General features: G+C 60.7%; 1 protein-coding gene across 1 annotated transcript in view; it reads left to right on the top strand.

Moving 5' to 3' along the window:
- The window catches only part of TMEM132B (transmembrane protein 132B), a 79,284-nt gene extending 53,020 nt beyond the window's left edge, over positions 1-26,264 (top strand). Inside the window, exons 5-10 of the mRNA XM_054594010.1 lie at positions 635-821; positions 15,953-16,096; positions 21,647-21,852; positions 22,246-22,516; positions 23,965-24,156; positions 24,981-26,264. Coding sequence (XP_054449985.1) covers positions 635-821; positions 15,953-16,096; positions 21,647-21,852; positions 22,246-22,516; positions 23,965-24,156; positions 24,981-26,129 — 2,149 coding nt within the window. The 3' untranslated portion in view covers positions 26,130-26,264. The remainder of the gene's footprint in view (positions 1-634; positions 822-15,952; positions 16,097-21,646; positions 21,853-22,245; positions 22,517-23,964; positions 24,157-24,980) is intronic.
- The last annotated feature ends 1,128 nt before the right edge of the window (positions 26,265-27,392 follow it).

Below are 27,392 nucleotides of genomic sequence, written 5' to 3'. Positions count from 1 at the left end.
TGCCCCACCCACCTCAGACCCCTCAGGCCCACCTGCAGACCACGCTCCGTGGGCCGAGGCGGGGGGTTCTTACCTTGCGTCTCACTGCGGGCCAAGCTGGCGAAATGAAGACTCGAGTATTACACTTTCTCTTGTCACTCATGGTTTATGAGGTCCCTTGGCGTCCTTGGTTTCACGAGGCCCACGAGGTCAGCGCTGTTCTCTCCAAACCCTGACGGTCAGAGAGTTTGACCCACAGGCCCGTCAGTGCACAGCCCCCGTAGAAGTAGAAGGAGCTGGAACCCGGGGTGCGCCTCACGGCTGGAGTGACGGCCGAGCGGGGTGGGGGCTCAGGGGCAGTGCTGGGGGTGGCGCCGGGAGGGTGGCCTGCGCGCGCACGGGGAAGGGGACCGCTCTGCAGGGTGCGTGGAGGGGAGGCGCCGTCCGACCTCGTCCTTCAGAGAAGGCGGCCTGCCTCCCGCCAGCCCGCACGGGCAGCCTGGGGGTTGGGCTGTGCCGGCGCTGCCGTGGGTCCTGTCGAGCTTGGCGATGCTCCTTCTGGTGGACAAAGAGGAGTGTGGCCGTTCACGGTGCTCTCGACCTTCTGCTGAGCCTCGGGTTTGAAGTTACCCTTCGATGTGTGTTTGTTTTCCAGAGCGAACGGCTCCGTCTCCGAGATCCTGCAAGTGGACTTCGGCGTGGACAACAGCAGCGAGCTGGCCGGGGCCCAGGCGATCACGTGGCAGGTGGAGTACCCGGCGGCGGAGTCCATGAGCGAGCTGGCCGTCTCCGAGATCTTCGTCAGCCAGACCAGCTTTGTGGGCATCGTCCCGCTGGCGATGGTGAGGGGCCCGGCTGCGGGGAAGGCGCCGGGAGGGGCGTCCCTTCGGAGTGCGGTCCGGGTCCGCGAACACGTGGCGTTTTGGAGCCTGCTCCTTCCCGTGCGCCCCATACTTGTGTTTATACAGGAAAACAGACTTGAATGGCGTTGGTTTAGCTACTTTCCGTGCGCCTCCTTGGACACTGCTTAGGGTCAACGGTGTGAATCCCTCTTTGTGGATATTGCCGAACTGGTTCCCAGGGCGGTCCTGTTCTCGTCGTCTTTGTCTATGTCTGTGTCAGACCCAGTGCGGCACCGAGCGAAGATGGTTTCAGGGAAAGGCATCGGGGGTGGGGAGGGGGGCGGGCAGTGCACATGGAGGGGACAGTGGCTCTCTGTGCTGAGTGACCAGCCGCCAGCCACCAGCTCTGCCCTGAGGGTTCCCAGGGAGCTTCGATGGGCGCACTTCAAAATGCAGACGGACCCACAGAGTCTTGCTGGGGACCGGCCCCCTGGGCCTGGGCGGGGTCCCGGAGTCCATCAAACCGCCTTGTGTTTTTCTTTCGTTGGCCTGGAGGGCCCAGGGGTCTCACGGGAGCTGGGGCGGTGGCTCCCTTCACGACCAGTCTCCAGGGCCCCGTCGGAGAACAGGACAACATTCTGGGACTTAGCAGGGTGCTGGTGGGTCCCAGGGGCGATAAGCCTGGTGCCCTTTTCCACACTGGAGATACTCAGATGCACTGCTCTGCACCGTTCTGACTCGTGCAGACGTTCTAGGACAGCCTGTGGGAGCATTTATCAGGCACACTCAAGTTGGATGCCGGGGTTAAGGGTGTTGCAAACGAAACCCTGTGCCCCGGGATCCGCTGTGCTGTCTGAGCCTCTTGCTTCTCTAGAAGGCGGGTGACCTGGGTTGTGCACAGCGCGCGCCTCTGACTGTTAGTGTCTCTTTGGCTGCGGAGCTTCACTTGGGGTGGTTTCTTGCATTTGGCTTTAATTCCCGTTGCTGGGAAAGTGCAGGGGTTGGATGTTTGAGTGGGGTCACTTATCACAGTGAAACTCTTGGGTTGGTTGGGAGGAGTCTTGTGTTACAATGTCACTCTTAGTTGAGTGGGGGTCATGTATCACAATGTAACTCTTGGTCTTGTTGAATGGAGTTGTGTATACAATGTAACTCCTGGATCACTGAGAAGGGAAGCTCTCAAATGGCTCCAAGGGCCCTGAGCTGTTAGTAGAGTTTGCAGCAGAACCAAAGTTCACAGTTTCTCTTTATTTAATAATCAGGCATTATAACTTCTTTTCCAACCTGTAACCGCTGAAGGTAGCTTTTGGGCGGACCTGTGTCCTGTGCTTAGAGTGGAAGCGCCGTCCTGAACGTCCTCCCCTCCTTTCCTCCTCCTCGTGGCAATGAGCCCCGGATGACTTCTGCACGGGCCGAGGGTGCTAGTGTCCTGCCCGCGACACGCACAAATAGAAAACGGGTCCTGTTCCCTGGGATTCACCACAGGCCCAAGATTCAGAACTCGGCTGCCGAGTTGGGCGGCTCTGGCCTCGGCTGAGCGCTGCTGGTGGCTCGTGGGCAGCCACTGGCCTCTCCTTTGTGAAGGTCGGCGTGCAGCTTCGGGGGACGCTGGCCAGGACGGGGGGCGACCCCAGGCACGGGGGCTGATGCAGCAGGCCAGGCAGAAGGGCCACGGTCACGTCCCCATCTGTCCATCCATTCAGCCGTCCATCTACCCATCCACCCACCCGCCTGGTCAGTTGCTATGCAACAGACATCTATGGAGCTCACATTGTGCTACATCCATTCCTTCTTGGTGAATGGAAAGGGGAAAGTGGAATTGGTGGAAATTTTGCGGTTGAAATAGCAGGGCCTCGGAAACCACTCGTGTCTAATGTTTCCATTTCTGGCAGAGCAGCACAGATGGTGAGAACTTCAAAAACGCCATCTCAGAAAGGGCAGCCGAGCGAGAGGAGGGTCGCATCCCAGGGCGCTAGCGCTGTATTCTGCATCGCCTCTGAAACCTGAGGTTTGACCGTAGCCGGCAGTGGCTCAGCTGCTTGGAGCGTCGTCCTGCGCACCAGAGGCTGTGGGTTCGGTCCCCAGCTGGGCACTGGTACGGAAGGCGTCCGATTGATGTTTCTTAGATGGATGTCCTCACGTGAGGATTAAATTCTAAAATTTAAAAGCGCTTTTTGTGCCGCAGCCACAAGCGCTTTTGTGTGGCTGAGAAGTGCTCGCCGTTGTTTCTTTTCTTCTCCCCCATTTTTCTGTGAAAGCACGCTTTCCCGTGTCCCCCGCCCTGTGTTCCTTCACCCTCTGCCACATCTCTGCCATTTCCGGTGTCGCTGCCGAGCTCTGGGCTCTGGCTGATCTCCATGGTGGCGCGGAGCCTAGGGCAGCAGCCGGTCGTTCAAGCCAGTGCTGCGGGCGAAAAGCCCGCGCCGATTGAAAACACCTCATCCTTTCCCTCCACAAGGGAGGGATCTGCAAACCAGCCCCCTTGGCGAGTGTCCAGGGGACGGGGCGCACGGGCTCAGCTGGGGAAAAGCAGGAGACGACCGCCGCACCCCGAGATGCCACAGCGCGGCTGGGGCTCAGGCGCTCGCTGGGGGCCAGGCGCTGTGTCCCCAAAAGGCCTCTGTCTTTTCCTTTCTCCTCCTGCACATCAAAGAAACTGATCCGGTGACACTGTTGCTGCTGTGCTGGCGCTGTGATGCCAGCACCCTCCCTTGCCCCACGTGTCCGGGCAGCTGTCACCCCCTTGTCACAGCAAAACTCCCAGGGCCCCGGGGCCCGTATTTCCTGGGATGATTGTGCCTGACGGCCCCGAACCACCAGGGGACTTGACCTTGGGAAACTCCTTCCTGTCAGTGGGCTCTCTCCCCGCTTCCCTTGGTTGGCATCTGTCCTTTGTTCATCTGCTCTGTGTGGCTGGGACTGAGCAGGGCAGCCTTTGTCCGGGAGCCTCCAGCTCTGGCCAGGGCGTTCCCGCCCAAGGAGGGTCCGCAGGGGGCCCGGGGGCCCCCGGCATCTGCCCCCGTAGGTAGGAGGGCTCTCAGGGAGATGGAAGGCTTGGGACCCAGCCACCCTGGGAGCTCTGCCGTGTGCGGCGGCAGCGGGGACGGCCACCAGCCGCTGGCCTGTTCTGAGTGCTGGGTCAATTTGCAGGGGCTCCCGACCGGGAGGCCTGAAACAGCAGGCAGGTACCCTCGCCCAGCTCCGGAGGCTGGAGGTCCGACAGCGAGGTGCCGGCAGGGCCGCGCTCCCTCCGGAGGCTCCGGGGGTCCAGGGCCTTCCCGCCCCCGCGGGCCCCTGGTGGCCCCAGCATCTGCTCGTGTGTGGCCCCTCCCTCCACTCCGTGCTTCTGTCATCACGAGGGAGTGTCTGTCAGTCTTTGTGTCCTTTCTTTACGAGGACACCAGTCATTGGGCTTAGAACCCACCCTTATCTGGTGCGACCTCATGTTAACCAACTCTATGTGCAAAGGCCCTGCCTCCAAATAAGGTCGCGTGTGGAGGTCCCGGTGGACGGGACTGTGGGTGGGGGAGGCACTGTGCCACCCATCGCGGTGCAGGAAGCAGGAGTTGGTGACACATGTGGCCCGCCCCACACCCGCAACACCCCGCACCCTGGGGAGACCGACGCTACGGAGGACAGCGCGACGGGGCTTAGCTCTTCGTTGACGCAGCTACAGAAGACCCGCGCTGGCCGTCGACGAGACTCGGCGGGACGAAGAGAGGCTCTGGGGTCTCTGGGGGGGTTTACACTTGAACTCTGACTTCGCAAGTCCGCCCAGAAGGCCCGTGAGCCGCCCCTGCCATCCAAGCGCGTTTGCCGGCACAGCCACCCGCTGGGGACGGCACGTGGCCCCTCGAACAGGCGTCCCACACAGCCCGAGTGCACTTCTGCCTCTCAGGTCCTCTCCTGTTTGAGAAGGAGCCCGACGCCCCTCGCCCCTCAGTGTCCTTGGTTACGCGCTCGCGGCTTCCCCTGATCGACCCGGCCGCGCGCGCTGAAAGGAGCAGTTTGAAGGTGTCAGGAACTGTGTTCGGCGGCCACACTTTCCAGGCGACCAGAGAGGACTCTGTCGGGTGAGGTTAGAGCCGTGCATTTCTTGAGAGCCGCCGTGGCCCTGGCTCTGGACCCAGACGTTGGGTCGCTTCCCCTTTCCTTCGAGATGCAACGCTCTAGAAAGCGTTGCCCTTGGAGAGGGAGCTGATGTCGGCTGAGTGGAAAAGGAAAAGTGAAAAACGGGGAACGTGTTTCGTTGACCTGTGTCTGCTGGGGAGAGGGGGTGCTTTGCTGATGCCTAATTTCTGAAGGTGAAGGGGAAACACAGACCCAGGAAACAGGCTCCTGGCAGAAGCCGGCGGCTGTGGGCGGAGGAGCAGGGTGAGGGGACCCGTGTTTCTGCGGCCGCAGGAACAGGGCGGGCGAGGCGCTGTCACCCCCGTGAGTGCTCACGGCCCGAGAACGGTCTGCGTTCCGGGGCGATGCGCCCCGAGCGCCTGAGGCTTCGCGCTCCCCTTCTGCGCCCCCGGCCGGCCAGCCCGCCAGCGGCCTGGCTCTCCGATGGCCGTTCTCTCCCCGCGCAGCCGCCTTTCCCCGGGCTGCGCTGGTTGTGTGGGGCGCGTCACCTGATCTGTGATCCCGAGACCCCAGGTGCCTCCTCCCGCGGAGACGCCTGTCTGCAAGTGCCGCAGAGTCCTGGCCAGCGCGATGACGTTGTCACCTGTGTCCTGGTCAGGAAAGGCACAGCCCCGTCCGCGCCGGGGAGGCGCCAGGCGGGCCTGAGAAAGTCCGAGCCGCCTGGTCCCCTCGGCAGGCCGCCCACTCCAGCTTTGCGTCCCCCCCTCCCCGCCCCCCACGGCCGGCTGGGGCGCTCCGGCCGTCCCGTCTGCGAAAGGCGCGGCCTGGTCCCCTGGAGCGGCCTGGCCGAGGTGGCGGGCGGACAGACGGAAGGACGCCGCAGCGCACCGTGCTGGTCACACGCACGTGTGCGACGTGTGTCCGCGGCTCAGGCTCGGCGGCAGCCGGTGAGCTTCGGAGGGAGGCGGCTGCGAGTGGAGGTGAAATCCAAGCTGTTGCACAGCGGGCGGCCCCCGAGCAGCTGGGGCCCGGGCAGCCTGTCAGTCATTGCGGTCCCCTGTCCCCGGCTGTCACAGCAGCTGTGCGCCCGCCCCGCTGGGAGACACGCAGGAAGGGTCGCGATGCCCCTGCCCTGGCGGCGCACCTTTCTCGACCAGCTGTGGTTCTACCGAAGGCGGAGGCGGAGTCTCTGATGGGCTCCAACTTCCCTTTCCCTGAGCAGGGACTTCCGGGCGACGGCCCCCGGGGTGCCCACTAGGTGGCGCTCGCACACCGGCTTGTGGCCGCACTTGCCCTGCGCGCCCCTCCCCCAGAAGCTCCCTGGACAGCCGCCTGCCCGCGGCCGTCCTGGCCCCAGTTAAGGGACAGCTCCTCGGACTGCCCTTCGTCCACCTGGGACCCCGGTCTCCCCAGGTGTGAGGCGTGGAGGCGGCCCCGCAGCCCCGCGCAGCGCCCGCGCAGCTCCTGGCGGCTGGAGAGGTGCGGCGGCTCAGCGCGGGCCCCCGCCGGCCCTGCGGCTGGATGGGCGCCTGAGCGCGGCTCTTTTCTTTGAAAGGCTCGGTCGTCTTTATTTCAAAGGACGCACGTTCATTATAAAATGTTAGACAGCCGAGGGAAAAACAAAGCTCCCCGCACCCCGACAGGACCTCTGGGACATCATGGAGCCACCGTCCAGCGTAGCGGCGCCACGCGCACGGCTGGGCCGACGGAGCAGACGGGCCTCGGACGCTGAGGCCGACAGCGAGGCCGCGCTCCGCGCGCCGCTCCTTAGGCCTTCCGTCCGCTGTCACTTCCGCTCAGAGAAGACGAAGGTCTGGCCCGAAATGTCTGGACGTCGGGAAACACGAGTCGCAGCCAGAGCCGCCGGTCTGAGGACACTCTGCACGACCCGGCGAGGTTCGGGGTGCACGCGAGTCAAGGGCCGAGCCGCTCGTGTGGATGATTCCGGACGTGGCCTCGTGGCTGCCGCCGCGGAGCTCGGTCGTTCGATGCCCGCAGTTTATGTTGGTATACCATCGTTTCTTAAAAAAAGGGGGATTTTTATAGCTTTAAAACGACTTTCCATCTTTATTGGGGTATTATTGACAAACAGAAATGGCCTATATTTAGGGTGAACAATGCGCCGTGTTTACAGACGCCGACGTGGGATCATGGTCACAACTGAGCGAGGTGGCGTGTCCGTCACCTCACGCAGTTACCGTTTTGTGCCCCTGTGTGTGTGTGTGTAGGGGGGCAGACAGTGCCCACGTGTCCTCGGGTTCCAGGTGTGCAGCACGGGCTTGTCCGCTGAGGCCGCCCGGCTGCGCATCAGACCCCGCTGAACTCATTCATCCTGCAAAACGGGAACCGGGCGCCCTTGACACGCCCCCGCCTGGCCCCGCCCCCGCCTCGCCTGGCCCCGCCCCCGCCCGGCCCCGCCCCGCCCGGACCGGCCCCGCCCCCGTCCCAGCGCCGGGCCGTTTCGGTCCCGCTTCCGGATGAGACCCTGTGGCGTTTGCCTCCCTGCGTCTGGCCGACCTCACGCGGTCGCGCGTCCTCCAGACTCGTCCGTGTTGTGCGAACGGCGGGAGTTTCTCCTGACCAACCGCGTCGTCCGGGTCCGTCCGCTCGCTGACGCGTCGGGGCGGCTTCCCTCGCGCGGCCGTCGCGGACGCTGCTTCGGCGACCACGGGCCCAGGCGTCAGACGGTACAGCGCCCGAGCTGCCCGGTGCCGTGGCCGCTCCCCGAGTCTGTTTACCTGAAACCGAGTTCACGTGGGATGCGGTTTCCGGTCGGTCCCCGCGGGGCGGACGGTCCTCGCGCCGCGGACCGCCCCTCGGGCGTCGGGCGCCGGGCGGCGCCGCCGGGACGGGGCGGTGACAGCGCTTTCCGGCTCTTCCGCCGCTCGGCCGCGAGGCGTCGCCCGCAGCAGTTTTGCGCCGTCCGGGCCGGGCTGCGACGCCTTTGCGTCCGCCTCAGTCCGCCTGCCGGCTCCCGGTGAGCGTCGCTGCTTCCCTCCCAGCACCGCTCCCGCAGGCCTGGGCCGGGGTCCCTTGTCGCCGAGGCCGCTCCTTCCTCCGTGGGTCTCCGTTCCCGGAGGCCTCGAGGGGCGGGGACGCAGGTCCCACGTGTTAGGGCCGCGGGGGGGGGGGCCAGGAGGGCTGAGGGGACTCCGTCCTTGGCGTGGGTGACATCGGCAAAGGCTTTGTACCCAGAAACAGTTCTCCGAAGTTTTGGGGAGCTCCCTTTTCGAGTGATCTGTTATCGATTATGCTATTAGAGTTGCCCGGGCTCTTCCCGCTCAGCCCCGACCCCGCCCTGTTCCCGGCCACGGGCCCGCGTGGGAGTTCTTCGGCCGCCCGTCCCCGCTCCCGCGCGGCCTCCGGGCCCCTCCTCGTCCCCTCGCCCCTCCCCCTCCCGTCGCGCCGCCCTCGAGACGCTCTCGGCCGCATCCACGATCTCATCTGTCTCTGTTCTGCTCGTTCGCGTAGTTTGTTCTTCAGATTTAACTCTCGATAGGCCTGTGTTTATTGCCATCTTATTGTTCCTGGTTTTCGTGTTCTTTCTCTAAAATAAGCCCCCGTAACGTTCCATGTACTAATGCTTTGGTGGCGATGACCTGTAGTCTTTCCTTGTCCCGGAAGCTCTGCATCTGCCCTTCGGTTCTAAAAGCAGCTTGGCTGGATACGCGATCTAGGCTGTGGGTCCCTGCGTTTTCTGACTTTGAAACACGTCTCGCCGCTCCCTTGGGGCCTGTAAAGTCTCTTTTGAGAAATCAGCTGACAGTCTTAGGGGAGCTCCCCTGTAGGTGACTGACTTGTTTCCTGTTGCTTTTAAGGTTCTCTCCTTATCTTCAGCCTTTGGCATTTTGACTGTGATGTGCGTTGGGGTGGGCCTCTGCGTCCTTCGTGTTGGGAAACTCTCTGTGCTTCCTGGATGTGCATGTCTATTTCCTTCACCAAATTAGGGACGTTCTTAGGATGTCATTCTTACTGCTCCCTGAGAGTCACTGTGCCTGCTTTGTGGGCAGCGGTTTAGCCTGACGGTGTGAATAAACTCCTAGACAGCGGCCTCATTACCGTATTTTATTAATTTTATTGTGCCTTAAAATTTCACTGGAGACCCCCGCACTGTGGTGTGAGAGTCTCCGGGAACCAGCAGAGGACGCCTCTTGGGATGTCGCGCGGGCGGGGCAGCTTCCCCGGCGGGGGAGGTGGGGTGCGGGGAGTCGGAGGGCGGCGCCTGACCAGCCGGGCGGCTGCCGCGGGCCGGGCTGTGCTGCCCGGCCGAGCACTGAGATGGCCGGAGGGTGGGGGCCGCTGGGTGCGGGACATCGCAGGCCGGGGCAGAGGCCGGGATGGGCAGACCCCAGGCCCGCAGGGCCATGGCTTGGGGCTTTGGGCTCCTTGTCCCCAAAGCTTAAAACTTAAGCTTCTCACTTGTAACACATCTGTTTCCAGGTTTTTAAATCAAAGCCTCAACAGATCTCCCTGCTTCCCTCGAAGCGCCCGAGCGAGGCGCGGACGTGGGTTCCCGGGTGCACGCTCCGGGCGAGGAGCCGGGAGGAGGCCCCGCCAGGGCCGCGGGCCATGCCTCTGCCTCCAGTCCCCTCCCGGTGAGCCCTGGGCAACAGTGGCGCCGGCCCCGGGGCGGGACCCTTGGCAGCTTTGGGTCCCTCGCTTGTGAACTGAGGTTGAAAATAGTCACCGTTCAGTAGAGATGTTTGAGGTATTAATAAGACCTGTTAATATTTACCAAGTACTTACGAGGTACCGGGCACTGGTCCTCAGTGCTGTCTCTGTTGTCAGGTGTCAGTGCACGCTGTCCTGCGTGCTGGCATGGATCCGCGTCATTCTTAACAGGCGATGCGTGTGAATTGCATAGCACAGCGCCTGGCATTTTGCTAAGTGTCTTTACCACATCCTGTACCTTTATGGGTTGATTCATTGATTTGCTTTTATTTTTGTTTGTTCCTTTGCTTCTTCATATTATTTTCTTTGCACATTGATTTGAGAGAGAGAGAGACACCCGTTTGCTGTTTCTCTCCCCCTGCGTCGTTGGGTGGTGCCTATGTGCGCTGTGACAGGGATGGAACCTGCGCTGTTGACGGGCTGGGATGATGCTCAGCCAGCCGAGTGGCCCAGCCAGGGCTGGTTCTTCCTATTACTTGTGTTATTTTAAAATTTCCTACGAGTCTGAATAAATGCATTTCCCAAATTCCTACATCAGAATTCCCTGCCCTGTCTCCACACACACATTGTTATTATTTTTATCACATGTTTGAGAGAAAGCTACACCATGACGATCCTTTAGCTGTAGGAACGTCCATGTGGATTTCCTCAAAATGCTTACGTAAGTAGAGTGAACTTACCAATATCAGGAAACCAGTATCGTGACAGGGAATAATCTTACCCCAAGACCTCATTCAGATTCCATCACATTTGTAACAGCAAAAGAGAAAACTTTTTTTTTCCTGTGTGAGGACGCAGTTGAGAATCGCACACGTGTTTCTTTGTCTCCCAGTCTTTCCAGTCGGGGAGCTTGCCGGCCTTTGCCTCTCGGCCTGGGATGCGCCGGGAACGCGCAGGACCGCTCTTCTGCAGGGGGCCCCGTAGCTTGGGTTTGTCCGGCGTGTCCTCGCTAGGAGATGCACTTTTTCCAGAAGTGTTGTTATGTCCTTTTGCAGGGCAAGCGGTGCCTGTTTGTCCCAGTCCTAGTGACGCCCTTGGGTCGTGAGGCAAATGCGATGTGTCCTGGGGCTGTGGTTCCGTAAAGCCGCTGTTTCTGCCCTTGGAGCGACTGAGTCTCTTGCGCCAAGACACCTCGACACCAGATGAGGACCCTGTTTCTTCTCAGACTTTAAATCACTGGTAGCCGTGAGGACTGTCGCCTGAAACGGGGGGTGTGACCAGTGGTGGGTTCTAATTTCGTCGTTCTGTGCGCTTTTACCTGTCGGGATGCTACTCTGGGGATGCAGTTTCCCTTCTCCCGTTTCTATCAGTATGGACTCAAGAGCTTACTTTATGTGTAATAGACATAATAGATACCACAGATGATACATGACCCACATACAAACGATGCATTGCCTGCGCACAATCTGCCACTACAGTAGGCCGCACCGGTTGCTTGCAGTGGTTGAATTGTCCCAGATTGGCCAGCGGGGGCTGCCTCAGCCTGGCTCCTGGGCCTGTGGCACTTTCCCCAGCCCCTCGTCACCTGGCTCAGGGCACACTGGGACTTGCTATCCTGTGCTCCCTGCACCGGCGCCCTGGACTCGCCGCTTCCCCCGGGAGGATGGCGTCCGGACTCAAACCGGGTGCTGGCCCTGTCGCGGCCTGTGTCTGGGCCCTCTGGGCGAACGGGACTAGGGCGGGGCTGTCCGCACCCGCGTCCGCAGCCACAGGCACGCACAGGTAGCCATGCGTGCGGCCCCGTCCCCCGCGTTCGCTCCCAGGCCTCCGATCCCGACTCGGGAGCCCCGTGCCTGCGGCCCTTCTCTCCGCGGACCTGGCGCCCCCTCCTGCGCTCTCTGCTCGGGCCTAGAATTAGCTGGAGTATTTTTGGACTTGCTAACCCCGTACGGCTGTGAAACGCAAACGTAGCTCGAATTCAGTATGTTTCCAGATATTTTTATCTTTAGCCTGAGACACACAGTCAAAATAATATGTGGAAACGTTACGTGTGACTCCATTTAACAGTTTAAAACCGCGGAGGCCTGTCCCTGCTCGCCCTGCATGCCCGGGGCTTTGTGCCCGCTGTGGCCTGGCCCCGCGACCCAGGATGACGCGTGGGGCCCACGCAGCAGCCCCGGCCACTGTGGCAGCAAGGGGAGAGCCTGGGGCCCTGCCCTCTCAGAGCTTCCGGCCGGAGGCGAGCACGTCATCACACTCCCGTTTCATTGGCCAGTCATGTCACACGGCCACACCCAAGGTCAAGGGGACAGTGAAATGCCACCAAATGAGGTGTCCCCAAAGAGGATGTGCCTTATTAATCTGATGTCATCCTTATAAATTCTTTGAAAAAGTTCCTCTTTGTACCGGTGAGGAGACGGATGCACTCCCGCCTATTAACCAGCACGTGCTCCCAGTCCGCAGTTCGCCCTGTCGCGTGGTGTATGGCGTGTACGCGTGCCGGTCGCGGTGTCTTCCGCCCCGCCCCAGCCCCCCAGCCCCTCCCTGGTCCTGTCTCTTGGGGGTGCCTGTCCGGACACTTCCTAGAAACGGGCCCCTACAGTACGTGCCCTTTTGTGACCGCATTCTTCTGCTCGGCCTCATGGTTTCGAGGTTCGCTCATGTAACAGGTGTCAAAGAGCCACCACTTTTTATGGCTGAATAACATTCTGTGGTACGGGCGCGCCCGCCGTTGGCTTGCTCCTTCACCCGCTGGCGGCCACTCGGGCTGTTCCTGCGTCGGCGGTGAGGAAGGCGGTGCCGTGGAGGCCGTTGTGCGGGCGGGTGCTGTCTCTTGAAGGAACGCAGCGGAGCGGTCTTTGGGTCACGCGAGAAGGAATTGCTTTTGACGAATACCTCGAGGGGAAAGCTGTCCGCGTAGGGGGAGCTTGGAGTCGGGCCCAGAGCCGACAGCCATGAACGTGGGATCTTGGAGGGGCTCCCAGGTGGCTCACATGATGGCAATACTTGGGGATGTGGTTTGGAAAGTTCTCCAAACCGGACCTGCCCTCCCGGGGGCTCCCGGCCTGTTGGTTTGTCCTGTGAACGTGGGCCATTATTTTTCAAGGCAAATGCGGAGCTGGAGCATCGGGCTGGGAGGAAGTCAAGGTAAAACGCCACGGAGTTCTCCGTTTTTCCAAGATCCTGCCATTTATCTTGAATAAGTGCCCTCTTGGCTGCACAAACCTTTGTTTTATTTCCGGAATTCTGCAGGAGTCTATTTTGACTTTTTTGTGCCAGTTCTGTCATTGCTTTTACGGAGAAGAGGATTTTGGATGTCCTCGCCCTGCCGAGGTCACTGGTGCCACCGCGGGTTCTGCACTGGAGGAAGCTCGTCTCTTCTTCACAAAGAAGTAGAAATACGCCTTTGAGACATGAAACCCAGCGCTGGCACAGACAGGAGGAGCATAAACAGGCTCGTGTGCTGCTAGATGGTGAAGTTTTAGCCATTTCTGGCACCAGCGGATGATTAAAATGTAATCTTTAATGTGACAAGTTGCTTTCTTACTGTGCCAGAGGCAGGTAGATATTGCCTTTGGGGTTTTTGAGAGGCTGTTGGATGGATGCTGGAAAACACGGTTGCACAAGTCCCAGCCATGCATGGAAACATGGTTGCAAAAGTCCCAGCCACACATGGAAACGTGGTTAAAAAGGCATTTAAAATAGAAGCACAAGTTTGGATCAGCTGTGAGTTGTGGAAAATGAAGTCGTTTTCCCTGGCAGGTGTGGCTCAGTGAATTGAACACTAGCCTGCAAAGGGTCGCAGGTTTGATTCCCTGTCAAGGCACAGGCCTGGGTTGCAGGCCAGGTCCCCAGCAGGGGGCGCATGAGCGGCAACCACATGTGGATGTTTCTCTCCCTCTCTCCCTCCCTTCTCCTCTCTAAAAATAAATAAATAAATAAATCTTTAAAAAAAGAAAAGAAAATGAAGTCATCTGTGTTGACATTCCACGTGGGAAAGTTACTGCAGCGTCTTCTTTGAAGGCAGGAAGTCCCCCGGGGCAGAGGTCGAGGTTTACCTTAGTCCTTTCTCATCCCCAGAGCCTCGCAGGCTGCCTGATCTCATGCATGTGAGTCAAGACGTTTGGTGGCGAGTGACAAAAAACGCAGTTGAAACTGGCTTAAATAAAAAAGGTGTGTGTCATGTACCCAAATTTACAAAGATATAGCGGACACAGACGTAGCTGGGTTTAGGGACCCAGAAACTTGCCCAGGAGTGTGTCTTTCTCCTGTCCTTGTCCCCAGCTTCCTCTGTCTGGGCTTCCCTTGAGTCGGCCCTTGCGGACGCGAGGCTGGAATGCCTTGGCAGCCACTTTTGGTCTGTGTGCCCACCCGTGAAACCTGAATTGGTGGCCCGGGGCCAGCGCCACTCACTGATAGCAGAGTGGATGACACTGAGGAAAACGACACGTCACTAAATAGAGGCACGAGGGATGGGCATCCCCATCCGGGGGGGCTCACCGGGCAGGATGGGCGTCAACCCCTCGTGGTCAGAGGCGCCCACACGGGTGTCTTTCAGCTGCGCCATGAGCTGAACTTAGCGGTTTGGCCTGGAGCCGTGCAGCGACCTCTGTTCTCTGCGCGCATGCGGGGTCACTCCCCAGCCACGCCGCTGCCATGGTGCTTTCTGCCCCCTCGCCTTGCCGGCAATGCACAGGTGCGCACGCTTCAGCCCCGGCGAGGACGGGGTGCTCGCGGCGTGGGCTGTGGTCTGCTCTTCTGGATTTATCTCCCCGAGGAAAGGATATTTTTTTCAAAAACTTCTTTTTTATCTTTTTAGATTGGGTTGGCATTGTTTTCAAATATTCATTACAAAGTTCATGTTTTCTATTGACAATAGCTATTATTTTATGGTTGGAATCAATGCAAAACAAATAATCTACAAACTGGGAATGATACTAGGAGCCGCCTTGGGAGTGTTGTAGAGAAAACCGAGTAAGCAATTAATTAATAATGCATATAAGGTACATAGAACTCTCCTCCTCCCTCCCCTCCCCCTCCTCATTATTATTTGTTGACTCTCTCTCTTCCCTTCCCAGGTCTGGGTGGGGAGCGAGGGGCTGATTTCCAAAGTTGAGGGTGGCGCCTACTGAAATAATTATTACCTTGGTCAGTTCTGGGGGGCCGTTACGGAGCGTTCGGAGGCTCCCCCTGGTGAGCTGGGCCGCCCGTGTGACTGCAGCTTTGGTAGGGGTGCTTCCCCCTTGGCCAGGGGCAGGCACAGCCTCCCCCGGGGGCCCCGCGGCCGCTCAGCAGGTCCTCAGCTCAGGCTCCGAGCCTGTACGTGGAAGCGTCTGCCGTAATGGCTGTATTCACCAGCTCTCGTCCTTCCCTGTGTCCTGGTTCTGTTCTGAGCTTTGTTTGTAGGTCGATCCGTGACGTTCGTGGAGTCCGCACACAGCAGGTATCCTCAGGAGCCCCATATCCTAGACCAGGGGACCCTGGCCCAGGGAGGAGTGACTTGCAGAGGTAGATGCTGGTAATAGACTAGAAAAGGCATTTACAGCCCCCTGCTCCACGGCTGCCTCCATTACAGAAGCCACGTTCCCAGCCTGCTTTGCAGGTGGCGTGGCCACGTAACGAGCTTCAGACATTCGGTGAAAAGAAGCATGTGCGGCAGGTGTGCTCCCCCCGCCCCCCGGAGCCTCCCTGCCGTTTGGACAGTGGGAGAGGTGGCTGGTGTGCTGGCCGCCACTTTGCTACCTTGAGGGCCGCAGGGACACAGCCCTGACCGCGCTAAGTCCCCGGCCCAGAGCTCCTCCAGACTTTGGGTTGCGCAGGAAGGACGTAACCCTTTGTTGGGTTATTCTCTTGACTCGGGTTTTCTGTGGCGGCAGACCCACGTGATTGTCCCTGAACCCGAGGCTTAGCCAGTGTCCGACCCGGCAGTTGTAGTCCTCCAGGTGAGAGGATGCTCCCTCGGTGGAGGCGGCGGCGGGAAGATGGGCAGGTCGGAGATACGTGGTGAAGGCCGAACTGTGGGACTCTGGGGGCCGCCAGAGGGAGACAGGGACCGGCCGGACGCCAGTGTCTCACAGGTCCTGGCTGGCGGGGTGCCTCAGGGTGCTCGGAGGCCGGGGGAGCGCGGGTGTGGCGGCCAGCCCACGAGGGCAGGGGTGTGTGTTCTGTGGCCCGTTCTCCTGTCTTCTGGGCTGTTGTCTGTCCTCATTTGAAACGAGCGTGAAGACTGTGGTCACTGTGTTAATAAGCTCTGAGAACGGGCAGCTGCTGGCCCCGTGGGCGTTGGGCCCTGATTTGACAGGCCTCAGAGAGGACATGCCCATAGGACCCGCGGACGGTTGGACGTGGCTGAGCAAGACCTCGGGGTGCCCGGTCAGCCTCCCCAGCCGCCGTCCGCCGCCCTCGGGGTGTGCCCGCCATTGACCCGCACCCCCTTCCCTCCTGCGCAGGACACGGAGATGCTGAACACGGCCGTGCTCACTGGGAAGGTCGTCTCGGTCCCCGTCAAGGTCGTGGCCGTTCAGGAGGACGGCTCCGTGGTGGACGTGTCGGAGTCCCTGGAATGCAAGTCTGCGGATGAAGACGTCATTAAGGTACGGCAGCTTCAACTCTGGTCCCCCGCGTGCCCAGCCCTTTTGAGGGCCCCTTCCTCTGTCCCCGGGTCTGGTTCTGCCTGAGCAGCAGCTCAGGCCCGAGGGGCCCACTCCGGGGTGGCCCACCGAGGAACGGGCCACTGAGCGTGCAGCCCGGGGCCCTGCCCCCGCCTGGAGCAGAAGCGACTTCCGTCCCTCCCTTCGCTCACAGGACAGCGCTCCCACGTTTTGGCCCCCTGCCTGTCCCCTTCGCAGGCACTGCTGGGTCGGAGGACACGAGTTACTTGGCATGTTTTCTTTAAATGCCTCCATTTCTCAAACTGAAGTACCAATCCAGCTTCATTATGAGACAGGACAACCTGTGAGCCTGACGCACTATATTTTTGTTAATAAGGATTAACATGAATGATGATTAGACTCCCCCGACGCTGCTCCTCCTGCCCCTCTGGTGAGGACCGCGTGGCTGCGTGAGGCCACTGGCTGGGGTGGGCCTTTCGTCTCGGGCCTGTCTCTCAGTTGCATCCGCACGGGGTTAGGGCCCTGCAGCCTCCTCCGCGGGGCGTTACCACACGCTCAGCGGCTGAAAATAACCAACATTTACTCTCCCCCAGGCTGGAGGCCAGGCGCCTGCCGTCAAGGTGTTGGCACCTGCTACAGTCCCTCGGAAGCTGGGGGGCCTTCCTGCCGCCACCAGCTCCTGGTGTCCCCAGGGATCATTGGCTGGTGGCCGCGTCTCCCTGATCTTTGCTTCATCTTCCCGCGGTCCCACCCGTGCGTCTCTGTGTGTCCTTCTCTTACAAGGACACTTGTCATCGGGAGGAGGGGCCACCCTCATGCAGAATGATCTCATCTCAAGTTCCTTAACTTCAAAAAGTCCGGAAAGACTCTACTTCCAAATAAGGTCATGTGCCCAGGTCCCAGGGCCAGAAACTGGCATCTTGCCTTGGAGCCGTAGTTCAACCCACTACCCGGGGAAGGGAACGCGTTTGGAGGCCCTGGGGCGCGGCGCACTTCCGGATATCTTTCGGAGGCTGCATGCGGTCTAATCAGCATATTTTATTTTCTTTGCTGAGTTTCTTCCAAGGTCTTCAGCATAAGGAAGAAAAACGTAGTCTTGATGTTGTAATTAGGATTCAGTCCTTGGATGTGTCTCTCTGACTAAGTGACAGACCTCATGTCTTTATGTGTCGGTAATTATGCCGCTTGCTAATGAGTTGTGGTCTCCAGCGCCGCGGAAGCCGGTCATCCGTCGACAGCAGGGGAGGGACATGCTCACCTCGTCGAAGACTCCGCGGGAGTCACGCTGCTCTTGCCAATGGCGCCGTGTGGCTGCACTCATTGAGCTTCCAGGCTCCAGGAATCAGCTGGGCTCGCAATAATGAGATGCTAAAGGCCTCGTAAAAGGGCATGAACGTTCGAACATCTACTCCGTCCCCGGGAAGGCCCGTTTCCCAGCGTGGTCTGTGAGGGGGAGGGGAAGGCGGTGGAGGTGATGTCAGGAAACACACAGTTGTCTGCCCCTTTCTGAGCCGTGTCGGGAGCTCGTCCCTAACAGAGCTCGACGCCGCCTGCGAAGGCCACCAGCAGCTCTTTGATGGAGCTGCAGCCCCTGGGTGGCTACGCAGCACCTGCAAAATGCGACGCCCACCTTCTCCATGGCGGTGGCTTCACAGAGAAGGTGACGTGGGAGGCGGGTGCATCCCATACGTGGATGTCACTCTTCCGGCGGAGGGGAGGGGACGGGACGGGCTGCTGGCCACGGCATCTGGCAGGCCTGCGGTGAAACCCAGAACTGGTGAGTTTTTTTCTTTTGGTTGCAAGTAATAAAAACACAAATCCAACTGCCTTAAAGGCCAAAAAAGTGGGGGGACACATACTCATGCATGATGACTGCAGGCAAAGCTGGATACAGAGGGCTGTCTGGGCTCGGCTCCGCCCCTTCCCGGACATCGGCCGAGTGGCCTCTCCAGGTCTTTGAGACACGCGCCGCCCCCTGCGGGGTGCGTCTCCCCGGGGGTGCACCCCCAGCGGCCTCTGAGGTGTTTGTCGGCGCCGAGACCCAAAGATCATCTGACGAAGGCGTGTGTCATGGATGAGACAGGAAGGGAGAGACCCTGTGGTCTCTGTTCTGGCCACTTGGAAGGCCACTGCCGGGAGGCCTGAATGGTCCGTCCATGACGGGAGGGGAGACAAGAAACGGCACAGCCACGGTCTGACCGCAGAGGCCGGGCCGCCCGCCTCGCCACGCCCTGGGAACGTGAGCGAGCGAGGGCAGTGCGTCGTGAGCAGATGCCGCCTGGCTGGATCAGGGGGTCCCCGTTGGAGAGAGGGGCTCGGAGGGGCTTCCTGTGTTGATGAGGGGCTTGTGGAGGGCAGAGGAGAGGGGCCCCAAGATCTGCCAGTCACTGTGCCGGGCGGTGAGCAGACACCCCCTCCCTCGTTGGCCCCGCACGCCCCGCACATCCCCCTCGGCCCAGCCGCCTGCCATGACCGGGGCTGCAGGAGGGGCAGCCGGGCAGGCGCTGGTCCTGAAATGACTTGCCTTTGGCCTTGGCGGGGGTGGGGTGCAGGGAAGTGCGTTAGAACCCTGAGCCTTTGCCCCGGCGCCTCTCATGCGAGCCGCCTCTGCCATCAGCGAGCCAGTGAAAACGGTTGCGTCTGTCCGTCCTGCGGGCTTGTCCGCCGCCGCCGGCGGCTTCCACCCCAGGGAAACAAGTGCCTGATGCCTGTGGCCCTGCCGGCCTGCCCCCCCCCGCCCCGCTCCCTCCCCGGCCCCAGGCAGTGCGCTGCCCGGCAGGCACGGTTGGCGCTCCCGTGGGCAGGAGCGCAGCTTCTCCCGTGCAGGGAGGGACGGACGTGCTGGGGGACACTGGCTGCTCGCCGACCGACTTGGAAGCCGGCAGACTAGGTTCGGCCTCTGGGCGTTATCGGGCCGAGAAGACCCCCGGCGCCCCATCTGAAGGACACTTCCAGGAGAAGCTGATGATGAACCGAACCTAGAGAGGGGGGCGGTCACTACAGCTCCTGCGTGCCCCCTGGAGGGGCTGCCATGGGTCGGAACATGCAGCCGGGAACGCCAGCTCTCCACGAGGCGCAGGGCTCGGAGCTGGGCCTGACTGTCCTCGCCCGCGAGACGGGCTGAGGAGTCGTCTTCCCACAGGGCTCAGGGCAGGGGTTTCTGAAACTAAGGGCCGTTTTTTTTAATGGGATCTCACCAGCATTTTGGAGACAGCAATGGAAGGGGTGCGCCTGGAAGGGGCCGGAAGGTTCAGCGGGACTCGCACGCAGCGCCGCTCGGGCCGCTCCCGAGCAGCTCTCGAGTCCGCCCGCGCGCTTTTTGCGCACCGGTCACCAGGCAAGGCGCGCTGCCTGCCATGGGACGAGACTCGGGGCACCGGTGAGACATGTGTTGCAGAGCACCCCGCTTAGCCGTTCCTGCGTCGCGGCCGCCGTTCCCGCGTCTCAGCACCAGCGGCGCCAGCCGTGCCCGCCGTGGGCAAACCCCGATTCTTTAACTGCAGCTCAAGTGTTTTATCATCACACTTTTGGCCTGAAAATCTACTAGACAAGGCAAGTCATTGTCCCAGAATCGCCCTTACTGAAATAAGAAAGTATATTTTGACCCTGGGGTGGGTGGGGCCGCCAAAGTCACATGGCAAAGGGGAGGGGGTGGGGTTCCATTTCGAAATCCACCGCAGGGCAGCGGCCGGCCGGGAGGGTGGGACCCTAAGGTGCCTTCTAAGCTGTGAGCTGCTGTAGGTGTTAAGTTTCATCTTTAAAGACCTGCCCTACTTGCGCCTCCCACCCACACCCACCGGCAGTCTCAGGGGGAGAGGTCAGAAGTACAGGGCGAGGCACAGTAGGTTTGCAGCTGTTTGCAGGGAAAACAATACAATGATTAATAAATATGAGTAGGAACACAGGAGCAAACTGGTTTGCGTACTCACAGCTGTAAACCTGCCTTTGCCCACCCTGTGCGTAAGCAAATTCCTCACTCATCTTCCGCTTGGGCCTGGGAAACTTCGCCCGATTATCCTTTCTGCTTTGAAAAAGCCTTCGCTCTGCGTTCCCGCCTGCTCGCACTAAGTTCACTCACTTCTGTCTGTGTTGAGTTTTGTCTGTTGCCTGTTTTGGTAACTTTTACGGTAGAGAAGGCCCGTTTCCATCTCCTTCCTATCTTGATACATTCCAGGTATTTGGTTGGGAGGTGGCGGTGTTCTATCGGTGGCTTCCATTGGTCATTCAGGAAGCTAGATTTTGTTTGATTGACAGGCAACTACTTTCTCCTCAGACCCCAGTATCCCGACTCATAGTGGGTGTTTGGTGAGTTTGGCGTCGGCGTGGGGCCAGCGGGTTGTTCACGCTGGGAACGCTTGTGTGTGTGGCACGAAGCACTGGATGCGCGGTCGGCCCTCAGAGACACTCGCTGTCTGGCTGCCCTGCCCGACTGCGGCGCATCCCGGGTAGGTCCTGTGACGTCGCATGGTGGCTGGCTTTGTCCACTTTGATCATGACAGTTAGTGATGCTGTTCGTATAAAATGTGTTGTCTTTGAGCACCTACTATGTGGCGGGCTTTAGGTGAGGTGATTTTTGTGGGCCGCCGCAGTCCACACTTACGACCTGGTGGCACCCTGGGGCGTGGGGACCCCACCAGCAGCCCTGTGGGCCCCCTGCACAGCGTCTGCCCGCCACGGGCCTCGGGCTCTACAGTGAAGGCGGCCCGTGGGCCCCTTGCAGTGTGAGTGTGCGGTGCGCTGGCTGTCGACTTGGGGTCTGCCATGCACGAAGCGACCCTTGGTGTCCCCCCCACACGTGGACACAGACAGAACATTTTCCTGATGGTCCCGGAGGGACAGTCACTGATATTTTACTTGCGTATTTGGAAGGTGTGAAGTGAATGGAGGAGCAGATGGTCTAACACGTGAGAGGCTAATGCTTGCACGTTAAAAGGGCTCCGCTCCCCGCCCGCCCCGCGCGTGCGCTGCGCTGGAGGCAGCACAGCGTGCGACTTCCTCACTCCCATTCTGCACAATTAGAGGTTAATGGGGCAAAAATAATTATATCCACGTCTTAGTGAGTTTTGTGATTATTTTCCTTCCAGGATTTTAATCTAATGCAAAGCTCTCTTGGTTTTTCAAATAAGATCCTCTTTATGGCTTGAATAAAGTGTGTGTGTGTATTGTTGTATTTTTTCTTTTAGTAACGTATGGTTACTTTATGCTGCTTCAGCTACGGCGCTGAGTGAAATATATCGCACCTGGGGTTTGATTAGTGGTGGTTTGAGTACATAAAAAAGTATAAGGTAATGAAAAAAACCACAAAAATAGGCAACGGAGGTTATGTAATGCCATTAAATTACGTTTACGGTTTTACTTGCCAGTGTTCCATAATCGAAATGGTCTTCCCGGGTGTCCTCATCAGTATCTGTCACTAATTAGCGCCTGCAAATTGCCTTGCGCTCAGATCCCGCTCATGCGGGTGCCCGGGCGGCCGGCCTTCGCCGCCGCCCTTCCAGCTGGTACATCACGCGCTTCCCGCCCCCCGCCCAGGTGTCTGACGGCTGCGACTCCGTGTTCGTGAACGGCAAGGAGATGAGGGGCAGAGTGGGCACCACTGTGAGCTTCACCCACCAGCACTTCGCCGCGCAGCTGGAGGTCACCGTATGGGCGCCCCGGCTGCCCCTGCAGATCGAGGTCTCGGACACGGAGCTGAGCCAGGTCAAAGGCTGGCGGGTCCCCGTGGCCCCCAACAGGAGGTGAGGTGCCGGGCAGCGGCCGTGCAGGCGAGCGGACAGGGCCTGTCGCGGGTGAAGCTCAAGGCCAACAGGGAGGGGTGGGACAGGCCCCCAAACTTCCTGCCCAAGACTCTGGCCCCTGAGCCGACCGAGGGTCTGCGTCATTCCTGACTGGGTGTCGTTCTAAAATCGCAGGTTTCCAGAGCCCAGAGCAGAGAGAAGGGGGGGGGGCTGTGTGTGTGTGTGTGTGTGTGTGTGTACACACGTGTACGTACACACACACACACACACACACACACACACGGGCCCGGCTCCGTCCGCACGCTGTTGGGGGCCCAGGATTCAAGGCGGCCTCAAGGCGTGCGGCCGCCTCCCCACGGGACAGTGACGCCCGTGCGGTCTGTCTGTCCCCAGGCCCACGCGGGAGAGCGAGGATGAGGAGGACGAGGAGCGGCGCGGCCGCGGGTGCGCCCTGCAGTACCAGCGTGCCGCGGTGCGTGTGCTAGCGCAGTTTGTGGCCGAGGCGCCGGGCGCGGGCCCACCCAGCTACCTGCTGGGCCCCGACTGGCAGCTCGACATCACCGACCTTGTGGCGGAGTTCGTGACTGTGGAGGAGCCGAGGGTCGCCCAGCTGGAGGCCGGCCGGACCCTGGTGGGCCGGGAGCCGGGCATCACCGCTGTGCAGGTACTGTGGGTGCTGGGGCCTCGGTGAGGGCGCGGCGGAGACACGGGGCGCCCGGGGCGGGCTGGGGGGGCGGCGGCGATGGTCACGGGCTGCATCCGCAGAGACCCCGCTGTTCAGCATCGAAATCCGAGTCGGTTTTTGCATTTTAGAGAGATTTAGGGAAAACCCTGAAGTTCTTTGGCCCAAGCTAAATCGGACCCGCAGCGGAAGCGGCCTCTTCCCGAGCCCAGCTGCCCCGGGGCGCGGCCGGAAGGCTGACTCTGTGCCCCTCGCCCGGCCCAGAGGCGTGGCTGTCCAGACGCACTGCACCTTGAATAATAGGGGGGGAAATTATTTAAAAAGCATGTGTTCTCATTAAAACTAGTTTAAGCATCTGCAGTTAAGTGCTGCCCTCTATTAGAGTAATAGCAAAACCATTTTTTAGCCAGTTGATAGGGTAATTAGGCAGAGATGGCGCCACCGAGTTTTAATAAAGATGTCAAATGTTACTGCTCATAGCTCAGTCATTTTAGGTGTTACCAAAGTCACATTTTGACAGAGCTGAATTAAACATGTCCGTTCATGCATTGCTTTTCTGTTGCTGTGTAACAGGTCACCAGGGACTCAGCAGCTGTAAGGCGCCGCTGGTCCTCAGGGGTCTGGGTGGCAGGGCTCTGCGCTCAGGGCGCCGCGGGGCTGCACCCACGGCGGTGGCTGGCCAGCTGGCGGCGTCTTCGGGGGAGCTCCCCGCGGCTCAGGCTGCTCCTCCTCACTGGGCCCGGCTTTGCCCGCCGCGCCTCACCGGGTCCTCCTGGCACCGGGGACCTCTCCGGCGCCCACCTGCGGCCGCGGAGGGCCTTCTGCCTCCGTGGGCTCCCGCGCCAGCACTGGGCGCTCCTGGAGGCCCCGGCACGGCCCCGGGCGTTGAGGCCGCCTGTGCCGTGGGAGTGCAGCATCGTCCCAAGAGCGGCTGCTCATCCCAGTTATGGGCGTGCGGGAGGCGGCGGGACCCCCACCCTGGAGGGACGGCGCCCAGAGCTCTGCCTGCCGGGTAGTTCTCCCCGTTGGTTAGCCACCCAGGGTCCAAACGAGACGGGGAAGGCGGAGGGGTGGCTGCGCCCCCGCTCAGGCTCCCTCTCCCTGCTGCGTTCTCACCCTCAGTGGCGTCCGAGTGCCCCGGGAGGAGCGCGCGGCCCCCACGCGTGTCGCCCCGAGGGTCGGTGGACGGGAGACGCCCCCGGGGCGCGCGGGCACCCAGGCAGCCCGAGCGTGGCTGTTGCCTCTAAATTCGATCGCGCTCTTCTTGGGAAGCGCGCCGCTGTCATCCCGGACCGGGTGCTGTGGGTGCCGCGGCCGGCGCGGGGCCCCGCAGGTTCCCGAACGCCTTCAGCGGGCGGAGGGCTGGGGGCCCTGAGGAGTTCCAGATGGTGCGCGGGGCAGAGACCGGACCTCTGTCGCTTCCTTGGAAGGTCCTGTCGCCTCTCTCGGACTCCATCCTGGCTGAGAAGACGGTCACCGTCCTGGAGGACCGCGTCACCGTCGCTGACCTGGGCGTGCAGCTCGTGGCCGGCTTGTCCCTCTCCCTGAGGCCTCACGGGGGGGACAGAAGGGCCATCGTGTCCACAGTGACGGCCCAGGACGTCCTCCAGGCCCCGCAGCAGGTAAGGTTCCGGGGTCCTGGGGCCTCGGCCAGTGGAGGCCTCTGGCTGAGGCTCTGCAGAGCTGGGGGCGGAGCTCTCCGAGCTGCGGCGGGGGTTCCTGCGTCTCGCCCCGTCTGTCCTGTCTCCAGGGGCCGAGGGGCTTAGAGACAGTCCTCGTGCGCATCTGTCCCTCGACTGTGTGCCCGTCTGCTGCTGGCCCGTGACCTCAGGGTCCCACATTCGCTTTTGCCAAAGCACAAGCTTTTGATGCTTGGAAATCCCACGGTAGCATGACTAACAGGCACCAAAGGGCTACTTTTTATTACGTCTTTGTTTTCACTGCTAAAACTCTCCTCCATCCTTAAACTGTCACACGCCATTTATAAGGACGGCAGGGCTCTGTGAGCGTCCCGAGGCATCTTCCCCGCCCTTCCCGCCAGTGCATTGCTCACTTCATCGGCACGGGGGTCCCAGGAAAGCAGGCTCCAAGCGAGGCTGCGTGCAGCCTAAGGCCAATAGGCGCGCCTGGATTTGATCCAGTAAAATGCCTGGTCTTTTCAAAGGGCCTTCAGAAAGGTCAGCATCCGAGCGTGCAGCATGGCGTGCGGTACATTGACATGAACTCCCATGTGTTTATTAAAGTGTAGTTGTTCCTCACGTCGGTGGGCAGTGTTGATTGTGGAGGCCAGTTCCGGCCACGCTAGGAGCTGCTCATGGTGGTCAGACGTAGAAGTTTTTTTGCCTTGATGTTCACATTTGAGGAACCTCAGGCAGGAAATCCTCTGTGCACTTGCAAGTTGGAGGGGACCCAGTCACAATGTAACACTTTGGTTTGTTTCTCTCAGGAAGCCATAATCAGCTCCTGGATTTTGTTCAGTGATGGTTCGGCGACGCCCTTGGACATCTACGACCCCGAGGACTTCTCTGTGTCGCTCTCCTCGCTGGACGAGATGGTGGTGTCCGTCCGGGAGAGCCTTCCGCCCAAGTGGCCGGTCGTGGCTGCACAGGGCGAGGGCCAGGGGCCCCTGATCAAGCTGGAGATGATGATCAGCGAGCCCTGCCAGAAGACCAAGAGGAGGAGTGTGCTCGCCACGGGCAGGGGACACGTCAAGGTCAAGTTCGACCCAAACATCGGCCGACACCACGGAGGCAGCAACGACATCGAGGGCATAAGTCGGGGCTCCATGGACCCCCTCAGCAATGCCATCGCGCGCGAGGGACACCAGGGGAGGGCGGCGCCGGAGTGGCCGCCACGCGGCGCCGCCGTCAGCCCGGACGGAAGGACCAATGGCAGCACTGCCCCACCGCCCCCTGGGGAGAGGAGGGACAAGGGGCTCCTCAGGAGCGGTGGGCCAGACGCCTTCACGAGCTTCCCCGCTCGGGGGGAGTCCCGGGAGCCCAAGCACCCGAGGGACCTCACCGTGGCCCCCCGGGGCCTGAGCGACCTGGAGATCGGCATGTACGCGCTGCTGGGCGTCTTCTGCCTGGCCATCCTGGTCTTCCTCTCCAACTGCGTGGCCTTTGCCTGGAAGTACCGGCACAAGCGGCTCGCCGTGAGCGAGCAGGGCCCCGTCCCCCACTCCCACGACTGGGTTTGGCTCGGGAACGAGGCGGAGCTCCTGGAGAACCCCGTGGATGTCTCGCTGCCATCGGAGGAGTGCACGACCGTGATCGACCGGGGGCTGCAGTTCGAGGAGAGGAACTTCCTCCTCAGCGGCGGCTCCCAGAAGGTCTTCCACAGCCACCTGCTCCGGCCGGCCGACTACGTCTACGAGAAGGAGATGCAGAACGAGCCCGTCACGCCGTCGGGCCCCAAGCGGAAGAGGGTCAAATTCACCTCCTACACCACCATCCTGCCGGAGGACGGGGGCCCGTATACCAACTCCATCCTGTTCGACAGTGACGACAGCATCAAGTGGGTCTGCCAGGACGTGGGGCTGGCGGGCTCGCCAGACTTCAGAGACTACATGGGAAGCCTGCAGGAGCAGATGTGAGCCGCTTTCCGACCTTCGTATTCACCTTTATGCCTTCTGTTTTCGCAGCGGTGGCGCGGCGAGCGTGGTTAGCAATAGGGGTGGCGTGACAAGGCCTGGGTCGGGGGGCCCGGGGTCCCTGTCCTCGACCGGCTCAGCGGCCTTGCGGGCCGGGAGCGCCTCTCCGCAGCCCCGGGCGCGTCCCAACACAAGTTCGGCCGGCGGCCCAGGGTGCGCTTGGTCCCAGCAGAGTGGACCTGACCCCACAGGCGCCGGGCGCCACCTCGCGGCAAGCGGCCGTGCAGCGTTGGAAAACACTCGTGTTGGTTTTTCTATTCCTAGACCTTCTAAAGCACAGCGGGCGTTCCTCGCCCTTGGCCTGAGACTGGACATGCACGGAAGATGCTGAATGTAGCCGCCCTTCGGGACGAAACTGCTCGTTGATTTTTATACGCGTTTGTGCCCGCTTCCTCCGACCTCTCGGCCCCTTGGAAACGTGAAGACAAGCAGTGTCCGTCTTTCCTCTGCGACGTGTTGTCACATGTGTCGGTCGCGTTGCGTCCTTCCCCGTGGGGCGGACACGAGGTTCTCTGCGTCTCGTCGTTTCGGGAAGTCGGTTCTCTCTTGCTCACATGCTTCACGCTTTCGGGGCGACGTTGCGGAAGCTGCCCCTCACTCGTCTTCCCCCTTTCTGTTGTTGAACTGTCTCGTGTCAGACGGGGTCATGGGGTTTTACTTAAAATATGAATATGCTGTGAGGGGGGCATTTCTTTACAGTTTTCTACGTGAAACTTACCAACTCTGGAGCAGAGTGGTGACCTGCACGCACCTGTTCGATCTCCTGCGTGTTGGAGGTCGCGGGGACCCCCGGAACGCACTTCCAGGGCAAAGGATCCCCAAACAGCTGCGTTTATACCAGTGCTTCGCGCTCCCCCAGCTCAGTACCCAAACCGGAACCTAAATGTGAAACGGACACACAGAGAGGCAACCCCATAGGGAATAGCATCCGAACAAACTTTCCATCTTACAAGAACAACAAATTTTTAAAAAATAGAGTGATGGTTTAACTTCGCAATATGTGGAAATCCACCCACACCGGGCCCCTCCCACCCCCCAAGAACACCCTGCCAGGGCTCTGGCAGCGATAACACCCGCAGAGGATGCGGCCCGAGGGAGCGGGGCAATGAGTTTTCAGCCCCAAGTTTGTAAAAATAAGCGGCTACTCCAGAGCCCAGGGAGCAGCTGTGGTGACACCCAGAGCTACTGGAGAATCGAAGGGGGGCG

Source organism: Pteronotus mesoamericanus, unplaced genomic scaffold (genome assembly GCF_021234165.1).
Source record: "Pteronotus mesoamericanus isolate MK-2021 breed Mesoamerican mustached bat unplaced genomic scaffold, CSHL_Meso_final scaffold_507, whole genome shotgun sequence".
Taxonomy (NCBI): domain Eukaryota; kingdom Metazoa; phylum Chordata; class Mammalia; order Chiroptera; family Mormoopidae; genus Pteronotus; species Pteronotus mesoamericanus.
This window is presented reverse-complemented; position numbering and strand designations above follow the sequence as displayed.